The 14,487-nt window shown below is 41.8% G+C and overlaps 3 protein-coding genes across 6 annotated transcripts in view; 2 read left to right on the top strand and 1 right to left on the bottom strand.

Moving 5' to 3' along the window:
- Positions 1–3,608, top strand: part of asap1b (ArfGAP with SH3 domain, ankyrin repeat and PH domain 1b) — a 53,669-nt gene extending 50,061 nt beyond the window's left edge. For all 4 annotated transcript variants that reach the window (XM_018693690.2, XM_051066920.1, XM_018693686.2 and 1 more), the window contains 5 exons: positions 614–692; positions 808–872; positions 959–1,506; positions 2,026–2,148; positions 2,248–3,608. In XM_018693690.2, the coding sequence (XP_018549206.1) occupies positions 614–692; positions 808–872; positions 959–1,506; positions 2,026–2,148; positions 2,248–2,322 (890 nt within the window). In that variant the 3' untranslated portion in view covers positions 2,323–3,608. The remainder of the gene's footprint in view (positions 1–613; positions 693–807; positions 873–958; positions 1,507–2,025; positions 2,149–2,247) is intronic.
- A 587-nt stretch (positions 3,609–4,195) lies between these two features.
- On the bottom strand, positions 4,196–6,470 carry eef1a1l3 (eukaryotic translation elongation factor 1 alpha 1, like 3). Its single transcript, XM_018693678.2, is given in 9 exon segments — positions 4,196–4,538; positions 4,615–4,684; positions 4,686–4,760; positions 4,762–4,851; positions 4,946–5,202; positions 5,293–5,443; positions 5,511–5,807; positions 5,891–6,070; positions 6,154–6,470. Coding segments are annotated over 9 exon segments (1,374 nt in total). The 5' UTR covers positions 6,298–6,470; the 3' UTR covers positions 4,196–4,428.
- A 1,512-nt stretch (positions 6,471–7,982) lies between these two features.
- fam49bb (family with sequence similarity 49 member Bb) overlaps positions 7,983–14,487 on the top strand; it is a 33,073-nt gene continuing 26,568 nt past the window's right edge. Inside the window, exon 1 of the mRNA XM_018693680.2 lies at positions 7,983–8,148. The gene's annotated coding sequence lies outside the window, so the exon portion shown is untranslated. The remainder of the gene's footprint in view (positions 8,149–14,487) is intronic.

The following is a 14,487-nucleotide window of genomic DNA, read 5'->3' as shown; positions in this document are numbered from 1 at the left end:
CCAGTGACAATATTAGAAATATTTGTACGCGCTTGTGAAGATGTATGTTTTTCACACTCAACTGGATTTCACAAGTTTAAAGAGAAGTGTTATCCAATTAACATCCACAAATTAAGTAAATCCCATAGTTCACCATACCTTTAAACTGTATGTAGAGAACATCCATGAGTTTGTCTCACTCAGGGTTGGTTAGGAGAACAGGGACATCTCATTTTGTTAAAGTCCAGTTCATCAGAGGACTCAGAGACAGAGGGAATGAAATCAAACAAATCAACACCTCAGTGACATGCAACCTTGTATCCCATATGGGTATGATGGGAACATTTTTTTACTGTTATTCCACTTGTTATTGTTTGTCCTCTGTGGTGTTTGTGTCACACATGCCGTAATACCCAACCACTGATTAGCTGACGGCACTTTATCTTGCACAACCTCAGTTTCCAAATAGCACGGGCTCATGGAAAGCTCAGCCAGATGACGCCTCCCTCATTGTTTTTTTAAACCATCACAGCATGTTAATTTATTTCCACATTTATACCAATTTAATCTCCTGGTTAGTGCTCTGTTGCGGTGTTGAGTAATCTGTTTGTCGTCGTTAATTTGAATGTTTTAGGAAGCGACTCCACCCCGCCTCCCGTCAGCAAGATGTCTCCTGTTTCTAACAAGTTTGAAGGCATTCCTCAACAGCAAAGGTACCAAAAACAAACACCATAGTGAAATATGAAGCTTAATTGTCCTGCAATTTATTGCATCTCTGGCTTCTGAGATGTCTTTAATGTCTGATGAGATGTTTTAATGTCTTCCCAGCACTACTTCAAGCAACACAAAGTCTACACTTGGTCCAAGGGTTCTTCCCAAACTACCTCAAAAAGGTACAGTCTTTGTCCAGTTTCATTTTAAACTGAGCTGTTAAAGTAAAGGAGTGATTGACTGACTATACATCTGCTGCTCTCTCCAGTGGCATTGCGGAAGATTGACACCATACACCACCCGTCTATGGATAAGCCCAGCCTTCCTCCAGAGGTCTTCCAGAAGTCCCCGCCAGCAACTGACACCCCTCAGAAGGCTCCTCTGGGGGACAGGCCTCAGCTGGGAGACCTGCCCCCCAAACCGCAGCCGTCTGAACTCCCCCCCAAACCAGGAGAACTTCCTCCGAAGCCACAGCTCTCCGACCTCCCTCCTAAACCTCAGCTGGGTGACCTCCCGCCCAAACCCCAGCTCAAAGACCTGCCCCCCAAGCCTCACCTCGCAGACATCCCCCCGAAACCTGGGACAGTCGAGTCCACTCCCAGGCCGCCTCCCGGAGAGACGACGCAGAGGCCTCAAACGCAACCTCCGCCTCCGCCTCAAACTCAGCCTCAACCTCAACCTCAGCCTCAAGACTCGCCGTCACCTAATCAGCAAGCTAATATAGCGACCCCCTCCCACCAGCCTGCTGAGGACACCAACGGGACTCCAGCAGGAACTGCAGAGACACCTGTGCCACTTCCGAGGAAGATCAACACGGTACAAACATGCTTGTCTCTAAAGCTGATCGACAGCTAGGGTTTTATTTTCATCACTCTTGCCATTAGTTCTCTCAGTTACGATAACATAGTTGTAGAAACATATTGGTCTTTGTTTCTTCTGGGGCAGTTTTAACTATAAATGCAATACATTCAGTGTGAAGCAATAAAACACACTGACACTGGCTGTCGGCTGTTTAAGATTATGATTATTTCAACTTCCTTTTATGGATTTAGCCCTTTGAGGAACACTCAGTTGCTCCATATTTCATCCCTATGCTGTGTTATTATGGTAGTTTAAAAAGAATATTAGATGTTTTAATGATGCTAGCAGTGTGGTGCCACGTCTACTATCACTTCTGGCTGCTTTTCGATCATATTTAATCAAATTTTCTCACTCAAGATACAGTACACCAGAAACAGTTAACTGGAAAATCATCCTATGGGCCAAAGGGGTAAAATTAAAACAAAACTTGTCTTTGTTTGCAATTATAACAGTTCTGATATCTGTATATTTCAGGGGAAGAGCAAAGCCCGCAGGGTGAAGACGATCTACGACTGCCAGGCTGACAATGACGATGAACTGACTTTTGTTGAAGGAGAGGTGATTATAGTTACAGGGGAGGAGGACCAGGAGTGGTGGGTGAGTTCAGCTCCACTACTACTACTGAAAACACAAAAAAACACTGAATGCCACATTTTTCTTTCTCTTACACTCTCTCTTTTCCCTTTTCACTTCCAGATTGGACACATTGAAGGAGATCCAGAAAGAAAAGGGGTGTTCCCCATGTCTTTTGTGCACATCCTGAGTGACTGACAGCCAGAAAGACTTGCACTACGCCTCTCCCTAAATTGGGAGCTCCTGTAAATAGCTATCATAACGCCCCTTGTCACAGGACAAGTGTCCTAAAGAAGAAAAAAAAAACAACAAAGAAGAGACCCAAGAAGGATAAACTAGCCATGGATGCCTCATCCATGCTGTACAAAGAATGTGTGTATTCTTCCTCTACCAGTATTATCTTAACCCTATAGCACGGCTGTGACGAAGCCACTCTCAGAACCCTAGCACTTACCTAAAAGTCTATGTTTATGCTGTTACTGTGTATATATGTATGTAAATATATATATTTGTGTGTGAGTGTATATACATGTTTTATTGTACAAAACATGTACCATTGCTCTCTACCTGTCAGATTAAGCATCAGGGCGGTGGAGTTTGGAATTTTATCTGTATTAATTTTACTGGCCCTCAAGTAATTATCAGCTTATATTTCTGGAAAAAGGACAAATAAGAAAAAGGAATGTGAAATAGGTCATGTCACTATTTGTGTCTTGCATCCCTGTTTACCACCATAATTGACTGAAGAGGCAGGAGTCTCCCACTGATCTTCCCGAGATGAAAAGAATTTCATTAAATGTACTCCTTGTTCTTGCTTGCTTTGTGTGTACACGTATTATGGTTGTTTTACAGTATAGAAACCTGCTGCTACTGTGTGGTGGAATATCAAAGCCTGTGGTTCACTGTAGGTCACTAATTTACTCCTTGTTACACTGTTCACTGTGTTTATGCTCTGTGTGTGAACTCGACGCCATCTCCACAGTCCGTTGACCTTCTCTGTGCATGGTGTAACAATGACTGGAATTGAGTGGAGTGCTGCGTTCAAAGACGCTCACCTCAGGGTTTGAAGAGCCACTATTAATTAAAGCAGGACTACATAGATGGTATCCTGTTGTTAAAGCCACTATTAATGACAAGTACGGGAAACTCAAGAGGACATCTTAGCAATAACTTGATTTATCTGACAGGCTAGAAGTTTCACAACAACCTGTGTTCACAATTCAGTGTCTTGTAAAACCTCATGAGCTTGAATTTTTTTTTTTTTTTTAAGTTTGAGTCATGTAATATCATTCCATGTTACTGGATTCAGTGCATTTCCAGGTTTGCCTGTGAACCAGAGATGTCTTTTAGATGAAGGGTGGACTTTGTAAAAGGCTGGAGAGCCAGTGTATTTTCACCTGGTCCTCACTGATTTGCAGTTTTTCCCCCATGTTAAGGAACAAACCCCATCAACCCATTGTATCATTAAAAGTGCTGTACTTCAACCCCTCAGCCTGCTCTTTTTCTTAGTTGCCATCGTGTCACATGATTTCAAGATCTGTTTGTGGCTCCCACTGAAATTTCAAAAGCTTTGGTATTAGAGGGTTAAAGCTTATTGAAGTTAGAAACAGTAGACAGCTGTGCAAATACTAATTTAGACTCTGGAGGAGAGTTCTCTCACATCTGTAAGTATAACTAAAGCCAAGTGGTGGCAGATTCTGTGCAATTTTGAGGTACTTGTTCATTTTTCTATACTACATTTCAGCAGGACATTTACTTGTTACTTTTCAAAATTACAATTTCACATTAAAAAAAAAAAAAAAAAAAAAAAAAACTAAACCCTTTCACAAAAGTAGTGTCTACTTGTGGCTCCTTGTCACAAGGTGTCCATCTTCAACTCTTTCCAAAGAAAATAAGCCTACTTCCTAAAATGGTGAACACAGGAGCCCACTGTTGAAAACTGAAGGTTTACTTTAGGTTAAAGTTCTTTAACTTTCAAAGTCCCAAAAAAAAAAAAAAAAAAAAAAAAAAAAAAAAAAAAAAAAAATCTAAACTTGACTACATTATCCACAGTTAAAAGAACAAGTCAAAATCTCAAACAAAGTTCTCCAATTTATTGTCATTTGAACAATTCTGATTTCACATTAACCAAAATATATCATCCAACTCTGCTACAGCTTCTTTTGAATTTAATAACACAGGAATACTATACACTTAAAAAAAATAAACTAAATACTTTGTGTCAACACACAAATATCACAGCTTACCAAATAAAACTCTTCACATAAAGCATGGATACCAAAATACTGGTAAACAAAAGCAAACTTATTTACACACTTGGACTTTGTGTGGTAGTTTTGAGCTTTGGTCCTTCTCCACAGACTTGATGACTCCTACAGCGACTGTCTGCTTTAGGTCTCTGGCTGCAAAGCGACCTGTGGAGTACAAAGATGACTGTAAAACCCTGCATGGGTGAGATTTTACAAGACTCAAGTGGATTGATAGCAGTACCTAAAGGAGGGTATGTGAAGAAGCTCTCCACACACATGGGCTTGATGGGAACCAGTTTGACTGTGGCAGCAGTCTCCAGATATCAGTATCTGAGGCTGGTCCTCCAGTTTCTTGCCTGTGCGACGGTCAAGCTTCTCCCTCAGCTCAGGCGAAGCGACAGGTCACGTGGGCAGTGTGGCAGTCCAGGACGGGAGAGTAGCCAGCTTTGACCTTCCCCGGGTGGTTCAGGATAATCACCTAAAATAGAAAATTTTAAAAAGACAGGAAGCATCAGTCCAGGTGACTAATGGAAATTTTAAGTTTAAAATTTTTTTAGGTGCAGTGAACTGACCTGAGCTTCAAAGCTGCGGACATCTGACGGAGGGTCCTGCTGGGCGTTGCCAGCCACGTCCCCACGCCGCAGGTTCTTGACAGCCACGTTCTTGATGTTGAAGCCAACGTTGTGTCCCGGTAGAGCCGTCTGCAGGCCCTGGTGGTGCATCTCAATTGACTTGACCTCAGCTGTGAGCTTGGCAGGGGAGAACATCAAGGTCATGCCTGGTTTGAGGACGCCAGTTTCAATCTTGCCCACTGGCACAGTCCCAACTCCTGGAAGCACAAACAAAGTAACAGACAGAACTAATCAATGGAGTTTAAAAGCCTGGAAATCAAGAAATAGAATTCAACTTTAACCCTGACCTCCAATTTTGTAGACATCCTGCAGAGGTAATCGTAGAGGCTTGTTGATTGTGCGCACAGGCGGCTGAATGGAGTCCAGAACTTCTAGTAGAGTTCTTCCACTTGCATTCCCTTCCCTTCGTCTGACCTTCCAACCTTGGAACCAGGGCATCTGCGTACAGACACGTTACTCATCGCAAGTCAGTTCTGAGGGATTTTAAGCCCCAACATATCTTTACCTTCTGGGTTGCAGTGATCATGTTCTCCCCAGTCCAGCCAGAGATGGGAACAAAAGGCACGGTCGTGGGGTCGTAGCCGATCTTCTTGAGGAAGCCGCTCACGCCTCGCACCACTTCATCGAAACGTCTCTGGCTGTAAGGGGGTTCGGTCAGGTCCATCTTGTTCACACAGACTATGATCTGCTTGACGCCCAGAGTGTAAGCCAGCAAGGCATGCTCTCTGGTCTGACCGCTTCTCGACACACCAGCCTCAAACTCCCCTTTAGCTGCTGAGACCACCAGGAGGGCAACATCAGCCTGGAATCACATTAAATGGTACAGCCATAAAACAAAAGAGATTAATGAATACAGACAATGGCAACCGTGTATGTGCTTCTTACCTGTGATGTCCCTGTTATCATGTTTTTGATGAAGTCACGATGGCCTGGGGCATCAATTATTGTCATGGTGTACTTCTGTGTGTTGAATTTTAGCAGTGAAATATCAATAGTGATTCCTCGCTCCCTCTCAGCCTTCAGCTTGTCCAACACCCAGGCAAACTTGAAGGAACTCTTCCCCATCTGTAAAAAACAACAGAAAAATAGAGTTACCCAATTAACATTTTCAACATCCAAGTTTTACTGTAGGGTTTTATCTGTCTCACCTGTGCAGCAGCTTTCTCAAACTTCTCCAGTCTCCTCTGGTCAATGCCACCACACTTGTAGACGAGGTGTCCGGTGGTGGTGGACTTGCCACTATCAACGTGGCCGATAACCACCACATTAACGTGAGTCTTCTCTTTTGCCATGGCTGAAAGCAGAGTTGCTGAGCAAACAAATCAACTGTAGGCTTCTGAGACAAAACAACACTGTTGAGGATTCCAAATTCTTCTATTAAATAGATGTGAACAGCCCCTTTGCACCAACTTTATAGGCTGCAACTTCCAAGCTGCTCTGATAACTGAAGACAGGTGTGCTGCTTAATTGAGCTTAATTGGTGTCAGCCCAACTCTGCTGAAAAATGGACACTCCAAAATTATTTGGAATGCAGGAGAATAAAAAGCTGAAAACTATAGAAATTCCTCATAAATGCTGCTTACTGTGACTAACAGTGAGTAGTAAGAAATGGTGCAAATATGTGAGCTTTAGCTTTGATCAGTGTGCAGCTGTCCTTTAAAGTCTGCCACTATGGATCACCTAATGATCTCAAATTACAGTCAGGTGTGTCTGCTGGAGGTGGCAGTCTTTGAAGCAGCCTTAATAAGTAGCCTCTCCCTATATATCAAACAAACTGTGATCAACCACAAAGACTGAAGGAAAAGCAGCTGACAGGCAATGAACATGTTTTTAATATTAAAGATACTGCTGATTGTGGAGGTTTATCTGTGTTAAATAGGAAAACCAGGGGCTGAAAAACAGCTGCACCATCACTAATGATGCACAAAAACTTCAAATACATAGCTTCAAATTGACCACTGGCTTGTGGTGTAGTTACTGTTGTCAGAATAAGACAAGTCATGTGAGTATTAAGACATTTTAGATTACTTTTCCTGTCTGTGTCCATGCATTGTGGTTTGATTTCACAAAACTGTGAACATCAGAAGAGAATTTCCCTGACTATATTCCCTTTTCTGCTCAAAATTTGAGTTTATACAACAGTTCCTGCCAAAAACAGCCATTGCAAGTCTCCATTTACATTCTTACAACACCAGAAATTACAAGTGTATTAGGTAAACTTTAAAATTAAACAGTCATGCATCAATTCAAGGAGATGCTGCTACAAAAAGGATTCATTAGTAACTATATTTTGTAAGGGGTTTGTAATCAGGGGTTTTCAATCAGGGAAAAGGAGTAGATTCACTACTGAAAATGTTTAAGTACAGTATTAAACCCTCTTCAGAGATGCTTTAAGACACAAAAATACACGGCTTTGAATAATAATGTGCCTCATTTGGTTGTTAAAAAAGTTTAATGTACTACTTACTGATCAAATATGAATCATATTCAAAATACACGTCAAAGTCATCAAAAGTATTTTTTAAATATATATATTAACTAACATCTCTATTAGCTATTTGCACATAAGAACTATGCTAACAGAAACGTGTGTCCACCTATTAAAGACAGGTCTGACCATAGTGAGGAGGATCCTGGGGTCACAGTGGAGGGTCAAATAACACAACAGCGCCCCCTGCAGCTTGTTAAAGCTCTGTATTAGCTTCTTGCTCAAGGACACTTCGGTAGAGAGACTAAACCTTGGGATATCTGGTTCAAGGACAGTGTCTTTTAACGGTTTCTAACGGTCGCAAAGTCCTAATTACAGCAGCGGTTAGACATACTAATAGGCTAGGTCAGTAATAATCCGGTTCAAGTGACCGTTGAAACACATCGGCGGGTCTCCACTGACCGGGCGGATCTACGTTCAGTTGAGGACGGAAGGAAGGTGTATATAACGCCCCCCACCCCCACCTCCTCCTCCCTCCCTCCGCGCTCAGAGGTGGCACAAACCGAACCTCCCCTCCTGTTTGACGGCCGCAGTGACGCTAGATAACTAACCCGGAAACGGCGACCGCAAATCGCTTTTCTTCTCCTTTCAGCCCGCTGGCTCCTAGCGTGGTATCCAAGCCCGTCGACTCCCCTGTTTCTCCACGAGCATCAAGGTAAAAGAAAAGACAATTAGCACTTTATTTAACCTCTTTCTTCTTTCTCTACTAGCCGCCTTTGCTGCCCACCGGTTGCCATTCACCGGGGCTTGTTTTGAGTGTTAAATTTTGTTCCTCGGAGTCAAAAAATGAATGGTGAATCATAAACGTGCCTGGCGAATTCAAACCCACGTAAAGCTAAGTTACAGCAAAATGAAAATAGTGAGAAATATCGGTATTGTTTTGGTTACATCCTCGACGTACCGTTAACTTCCCCTTTTCAGCTCAACGGTAGGTTTTTCAAGTCTACACTGCCAGCTAAATCTTTCCTTTATTTGGCCACAGACATTGACTGTTGCATGCTTGACCCATATATTACTAAAGCCACGTTATCAGCTGTTTTTTTTTTTTTTTTTTTGCCTCGTGTGCCATAAAGTGTGCTGGATTATCTCCACAGTTTGAAACTAACCGTATGGCTTGGATTAAGACTGCTCGCTTACAGGCAGTTCAGTTCAGTGTGATGCATCATTAAAGCTGCATTAAAGGAAATGCACACGCTGACAGCTGGGACCTGGTTAGAGCCGGTTTGTCTTTGATGATTTTTCATTCTCATCAGAGCAGTAATTAAAGAGATTTGGCCAGAGGTTTCCGAACTGTGATCCTGGAAGTAGCTCTGATCAACTATTCACCCCATTTATTTGAATAAAAGTGGCAGTACCACAGTGTGGAAATACTCTATCACATATAAAAGTCCTCAAATCAGACTCTTATATGAGTAAAAGTACAATCAGAAACATATATTATTATTATTTTTTTTTTTATTACTGGATTATAATTATGATTGCTGTTCATAGTGAAGTGTAACTGTAGGACTGCAACTAACAGTTATTTTCATTATCAGTCTTTGGTTACTTTTCGATTAACTGATTAAGCATTTTTGTCTATAAAATAACAGAAAATTGTAAAAAATGCTCAAGGTGACATCATCAAATATCTTATTTACTCTCGTACATGACACAGAAAAACAGAGGCAAATATTTGGCATTTTTGCTTTAAAAAAATGACCAGAGCGATTATTTCATTATCAAAAAATACTTGAGCAACTGACAAATCTTTGCAGCTCTACTTAACTGTTTTATATACTGTTGGATAGTTATATGTAATTGCTGTAGCTGTAGCTGTCAGACAAACTTAGAGGAGCAACAAGTGCAATATTTCCCCGAGAAATGTAGCGTAGCATAGCAGTTCAGCGCAGTCTTGAGTAAATATAGTTAGTTGTTTTTAACAGCTAGGTGCTGGTACCTCCTTAGAGTGTTTGTGGCATGAGAGTCCACTTATAAACCTGACATTAGCTCACGTAGCAAATAGATATCACTGACAGGATTGATGCATGTTAAGACGACCATAGAACGGAAGTATATGTTATTTCCTGTCTGCCCAGTCTCCGCATACCTCCTGAAAGTGGAAGTGAAACGTCCAGAAAACTGGATTTGATGCTACATTGGGCAAGTGCAGCTCAGTTGTGGTTGTGATGCAACGTCTACATTCAATTTGTCTCAAAGGCGTCATCGTTTCAAAGTGTCCAAATTAGACTGATTCTGCTGCACCGAGGCTCGTTATGAAGAGACTCTGAAATGATCTGCTCAGGTGTAATTCAGGAGTCACTGCACATTTGGCTGAGGCTTTAACTCTGACACACTGCGACCCTGCACTCCCTTTAAGATGGCAGAAGTAATTTCATTGCCTGTCAGGCAGAGTCTGTAGACTCATCCAGTAGTTCAGAGACATATACTCTTACCTTAACTTCCTTGTATGGGTCTCAGTCATACCTCCTCAGGTTATTTTTTTCCTCTTGCAATTTGTCTTCCTTGCACTCTGAGAGAAGGAAGTATCACCTTTCTCCCAGTGTTAAATCATTTTCTTTTAATGGATGGACACAAGTTTCTGCTCTCATACTTCACATCAATGTAGACGTGTAAATTTGGACTGGAGACGATGTGACAAATCCCTGACTTTTCCCACAGTTGTAGGCCTGAGAGACATGGTACAACTTGTTGTGCCGTGTCTCATACCCTTTCTGCAGTGGTGTGAACAGATGGGATCATAGATGGAGCAACTTTTTACGGAATCTAGTGCTAACTCTTCTTTTATTTTGATTCCTGTTGCATGTACAAGTTGCAGCAGCAGTTACAGAGATTGCAAAAGTGAGAGGAAAGGCTACTTGCAACAAGAAAGTGAAATCTGGTGTTGAGCATAATTTTTTTTTTTTTTCGATTTGGGGTTCAGGAACAGGAACTTTTTCTCACAGCCTTGGTTTGTGAAACAAGCATTGAGAACGTGGATCATTTGGCACAATGTTTTCCCTCATAAATCTCAGTTGAATACAGGCAGAGACACACAGGTTTGTTGGGCGTAACCTTTCTTAGAAATTAAACATTGGAAGTTGTGCCATGCAACTTCCAGATTAGGAAATTGTTATTATTCATCTTTTACTCATTACTGTTTAGTTATAATGTGGCTGTCACTCCCAGTCTTTTTGTATGAGAGGGTTTTGTTGACATCAGATAGGACTTGTATCAGTGCTGTACATCAGTGTTTACTTTATGGCTGCTTAAATAAAAACAGGAACACAGATATTTTGAATAGTATTTTATAGTCTCTCATTGTGTTGAACTAAGGCAGACAAAAAGCAGCAAAATGTGGATGAAACTGTCTCATTTTGACACTCAGTGGGATGCCTTCAGGGAGCCACTAAGCCAGTAAACCCCAGAGGAATCCCATGAGGGAGGATTTTCCACATACTTTCTCCAGCAAATGTGTTTTCTCATTTGGACAACTGTAGATACTGTAGCTGGGGGTGATAACACGAGAGCAGAGTAAGTGTAATGGTAGGTCATTTTAATTATTAATCACTTTTCCATGAGTCTGCCCAAGGACCTTTAAGACAGAGCTGCTTAGACATTTTCATGTCACAGACCCGCATTCGTCATTTTAGGATAAAACCTGATTACAATAAACATTTTTGGACATTATCTCATTAGAACAGTGTCTGGTGAATAAATTGTTGACTTCTCAAGAATGTCCAGAAGCCGCTGAGGGGAGGAGAATGGTGGAGGTTGTGGGGTGCGGAGCCCTCCTCGCAGCCCCACTCCCTTGAACACACCCGGAGTCACTGAGCTGCTGGCATGAGCTTGAGTTACTCTCAGTATGAGGTTCACTGAAGTCTCCAGTCAGACTATTTATTATATTTCCGGTGGCAAGTGGATCCACACACTCACACACACACGCATTGTACATCTTGTCTAGTTGAGTCATTGCTGTAGCACATTCGGTTGATGTACCATTGTCTGGTTTTACTGCAGTGTTCATGCAGCTAACATACGTTTATGTGTTTGCCACAAAGACTTAAACACCTTTGACCACATGTGTCTAAAAACATAAAATTATTTACTGGAGTGACGATCTACAATTGACCCATTTAACCTTCTTTTATGAAGTGCTTGTAGGTGTTTTGCTACTGTACACAAAACTACATTTTAAGATTGCACATTTTCGCAGGCTTGTTTGCGTCATACTACAGGCAGCATGCAAGGCCAGGTGCTGCTGTCTTGGCCTCATGCAGGACAGAGTTGTATTGATCCCTCTCCATAGCATAATGCTGTTTGTGCAGTTATTTGGATTAACATCCTCTAACTGATTTGGCCTATTCAGCATTTTTGCTCTAACACTGTGATCATGACATGGCTTAATCCAGAGGAGTTCCTCAGCATCTTTCAATTTCTACAGTGCTTTCTCTTGTTGTTTTTAAAATACATATCTGCTTTGAAAGGCTCTTGACTCATAGTTACACTGTTTTATTCACAAACAACAAATCAGAGCTGTGGACTGCTCTTGAGTAATCACATTTGCCACTCAAGTACACATAATTCTTCCTCTTCCATCACCATTGCATGCCTGCTCTTGTCCATAAGCAGATCATAGTTGAAATGATGACATACTTGAGTCAGTGACTAGGAAAGGCTGACTGTGCCCCCACCCCCCACCCCACCACCACCACCACCACCACCACCACCCCACCCCACCCCACCCTACCCCATTCAGAGCAGGCCTGTCTGTTTCTGCACAGAGCTGAGTTATTAGAGAGCAGAATTTGACACTGACTCTGCTGACGTCTCATCAATTTTACATTATTCCTCTGATCATATCTGTTTGACAGCTGATTATTCTCATCGTATATTGTGTATTTTACTTCATGGTCAGTGTTTTTGAGTATGTGAGTGCATATAAGAGTCTATATGAAGAAACACAGATTCCTCTCGCTCCCTCCCTGCTGTTCTGTCCACAAACAGATTTATTTAATGTTTCTGATTGCTGTTAAAATGAGCGGAGAAAGATGATCCGGAGCCGTGGAGGTCTAAGCTGTGGTGGTGTGTGTTTGTAGCCTTTGGCGGTGGCGAGTAATATACTTTTGATGTCTGTCTGTGAAGTGTATGAGTCAGTGTGTGTGTGTGCCAGTTTCTGATCTGCAAGCTCTGGCTGCGCTGGTAGACTCGAGCATTCCTCTCAACTTTCTCACTTCCGTCCTGTGATGTTGGCTTATCTGAAGCCCTGAGCATTCACATAATGAGAAGAGAGAGCAGTCTTGGAAATTTCTTCTCTCTCTTTTTTTTTTTTCCTCCAGCAGGCAGTCCATCCAAAGGCCTCCATCAGGATGCTTTCAGTCGTACCTCCGTTCGTGCATCAGCAGCAGCATCTTTAGAGTAAATGTGGAAAAAGAGTAAAGTGGACTTTGCATTGAATTTCTCAACACAAGGCTATAAATAACATTGCCCACACAAAGGAAAAAAAAGCCTGTGACTTTGTGTGCCCCGACCCCCGCACCTTTCACACATACAAAGAAAACTGCTCAAGGCTCAGATCAGAGAAAAGAGACAGTAGGGATCATGATATCCAAGATTTTCTAAAGCAGGTGAACAACGATTTGTCAACCTCACCGTGCAACAAACAAATCAAATAAATTGGCAAAATGAAATTATTGTTCTAGCATGTTAATGAAGGCAGGCATGAGATCCTCATGTGGCCGCCTACATGTCAGTGGACACAGAGAAGGAGGGGTGTTGCCACAGATGGTGCGCCAGCAGGAAATTCAGCTTTTGCATGAAACTGTTGCTGTGCTGCCCCCGCACCAAACCTTCATCCTCGCACTCCTCATAGTGTTAAACAGTCACATACTAAAACCTTGAGGTGGAATTTTGTCCCACTTCTTTGCTGCAGCTGCTCGTACATTAATATTTAACCATGTCTAGATTTTGCGGACATGTGTGCTTTGTCGTTCCATATATTGTGATGTTTATTGCAGTGATAAATAATTATATTCCTCTTTTGGCCAAAGCTGTAGTTGAGTACACAGGGCTCACCATCAGTTGATGGGCAACTATTTTTTTATGATTGATAAAGCATGAAAGTCATTTTACAAGCAAAAACTACAAAATATTCTCTGATTTCAGCTTCTCTAACCTGAATCTTTCGATTTTCTTTGTTTCAAATGATTATATACTGAATATCTTTAGGTTTTTGGATTATAGATGTCTGGGTCTTGATTTATTAGATTTAGGAACATACCCAGCAGTTCATTTGCATTCTCTCCCCCATTTTACACAATCTTTATCTATTTGTGACACACAGTTTTTGCCACACTCTTTAATCCTGATGTTTTATGCTTATTTACTAAAGATGACTGAAGCCTTTTTAGCCATTCCTGTCATCAGTCTGTCTCCAGTTACAATCATGTCAGTGCATTGATTTTGTTTGAAAAGCCCATACTGACTATAATGATAAAGATGGCTGTAATACTAATAATAAACCTCCATACCACTGTTGGGGCAGATGATTGATTGTAATTGCCTGGCATGCTTTAAACCATTTCTGAATCCAGCTGAGAGGAACGAGCCCTCAACAAGTACATTTGTTGTGACATTTCAGTTTGAGCGTCTCCAGCCCATGTAACTGAGCTGTGGGAGTTTTCTTAATGAAATGATTTTTTCCACAGAGGCTTCGCTGTGCACTCTGTTGGCTACAGCACCTTCAGTCGAAATCCTTCCTCAGTCCCCAACCAGTAGGGAAGGGGGGTAGTTACAAGTTGTCATGGCAACTTGAGTTTTAATGGAAGTTTTTTTCAGTGGCGTTGAAACCAACAACACAAGGACTGATTTGTACCACAGTGCGACATGCTTCAATTCTGTACCAACCAATCCCCCACACACGCTTCAGTCATACAGCTACAGTAATACAGTCTCCGCATGATGTCCATTTAGTAGCAGTTCTTGAGCTTTCGACTGCATCACACAATCTCCTTCG

The sequence above is a fragment of the Lates calcarifer genome, linkage group LG24, assembly GCF_001640805.2.
Source record: "Lates calcarifer isolate ASB-BC8 linkage group LG24, TLL_Latcal_v3, whole genome shotgun sequence".
NCBI classification, from domain to species: Eukaryota; Metazoa; Chordata; class Actinopteri; family Centropomidae; genus Lates; species Lates calcarifer.
This window is presented reverse-complemented; position numbering and strand designations above follow the sequence as displayed.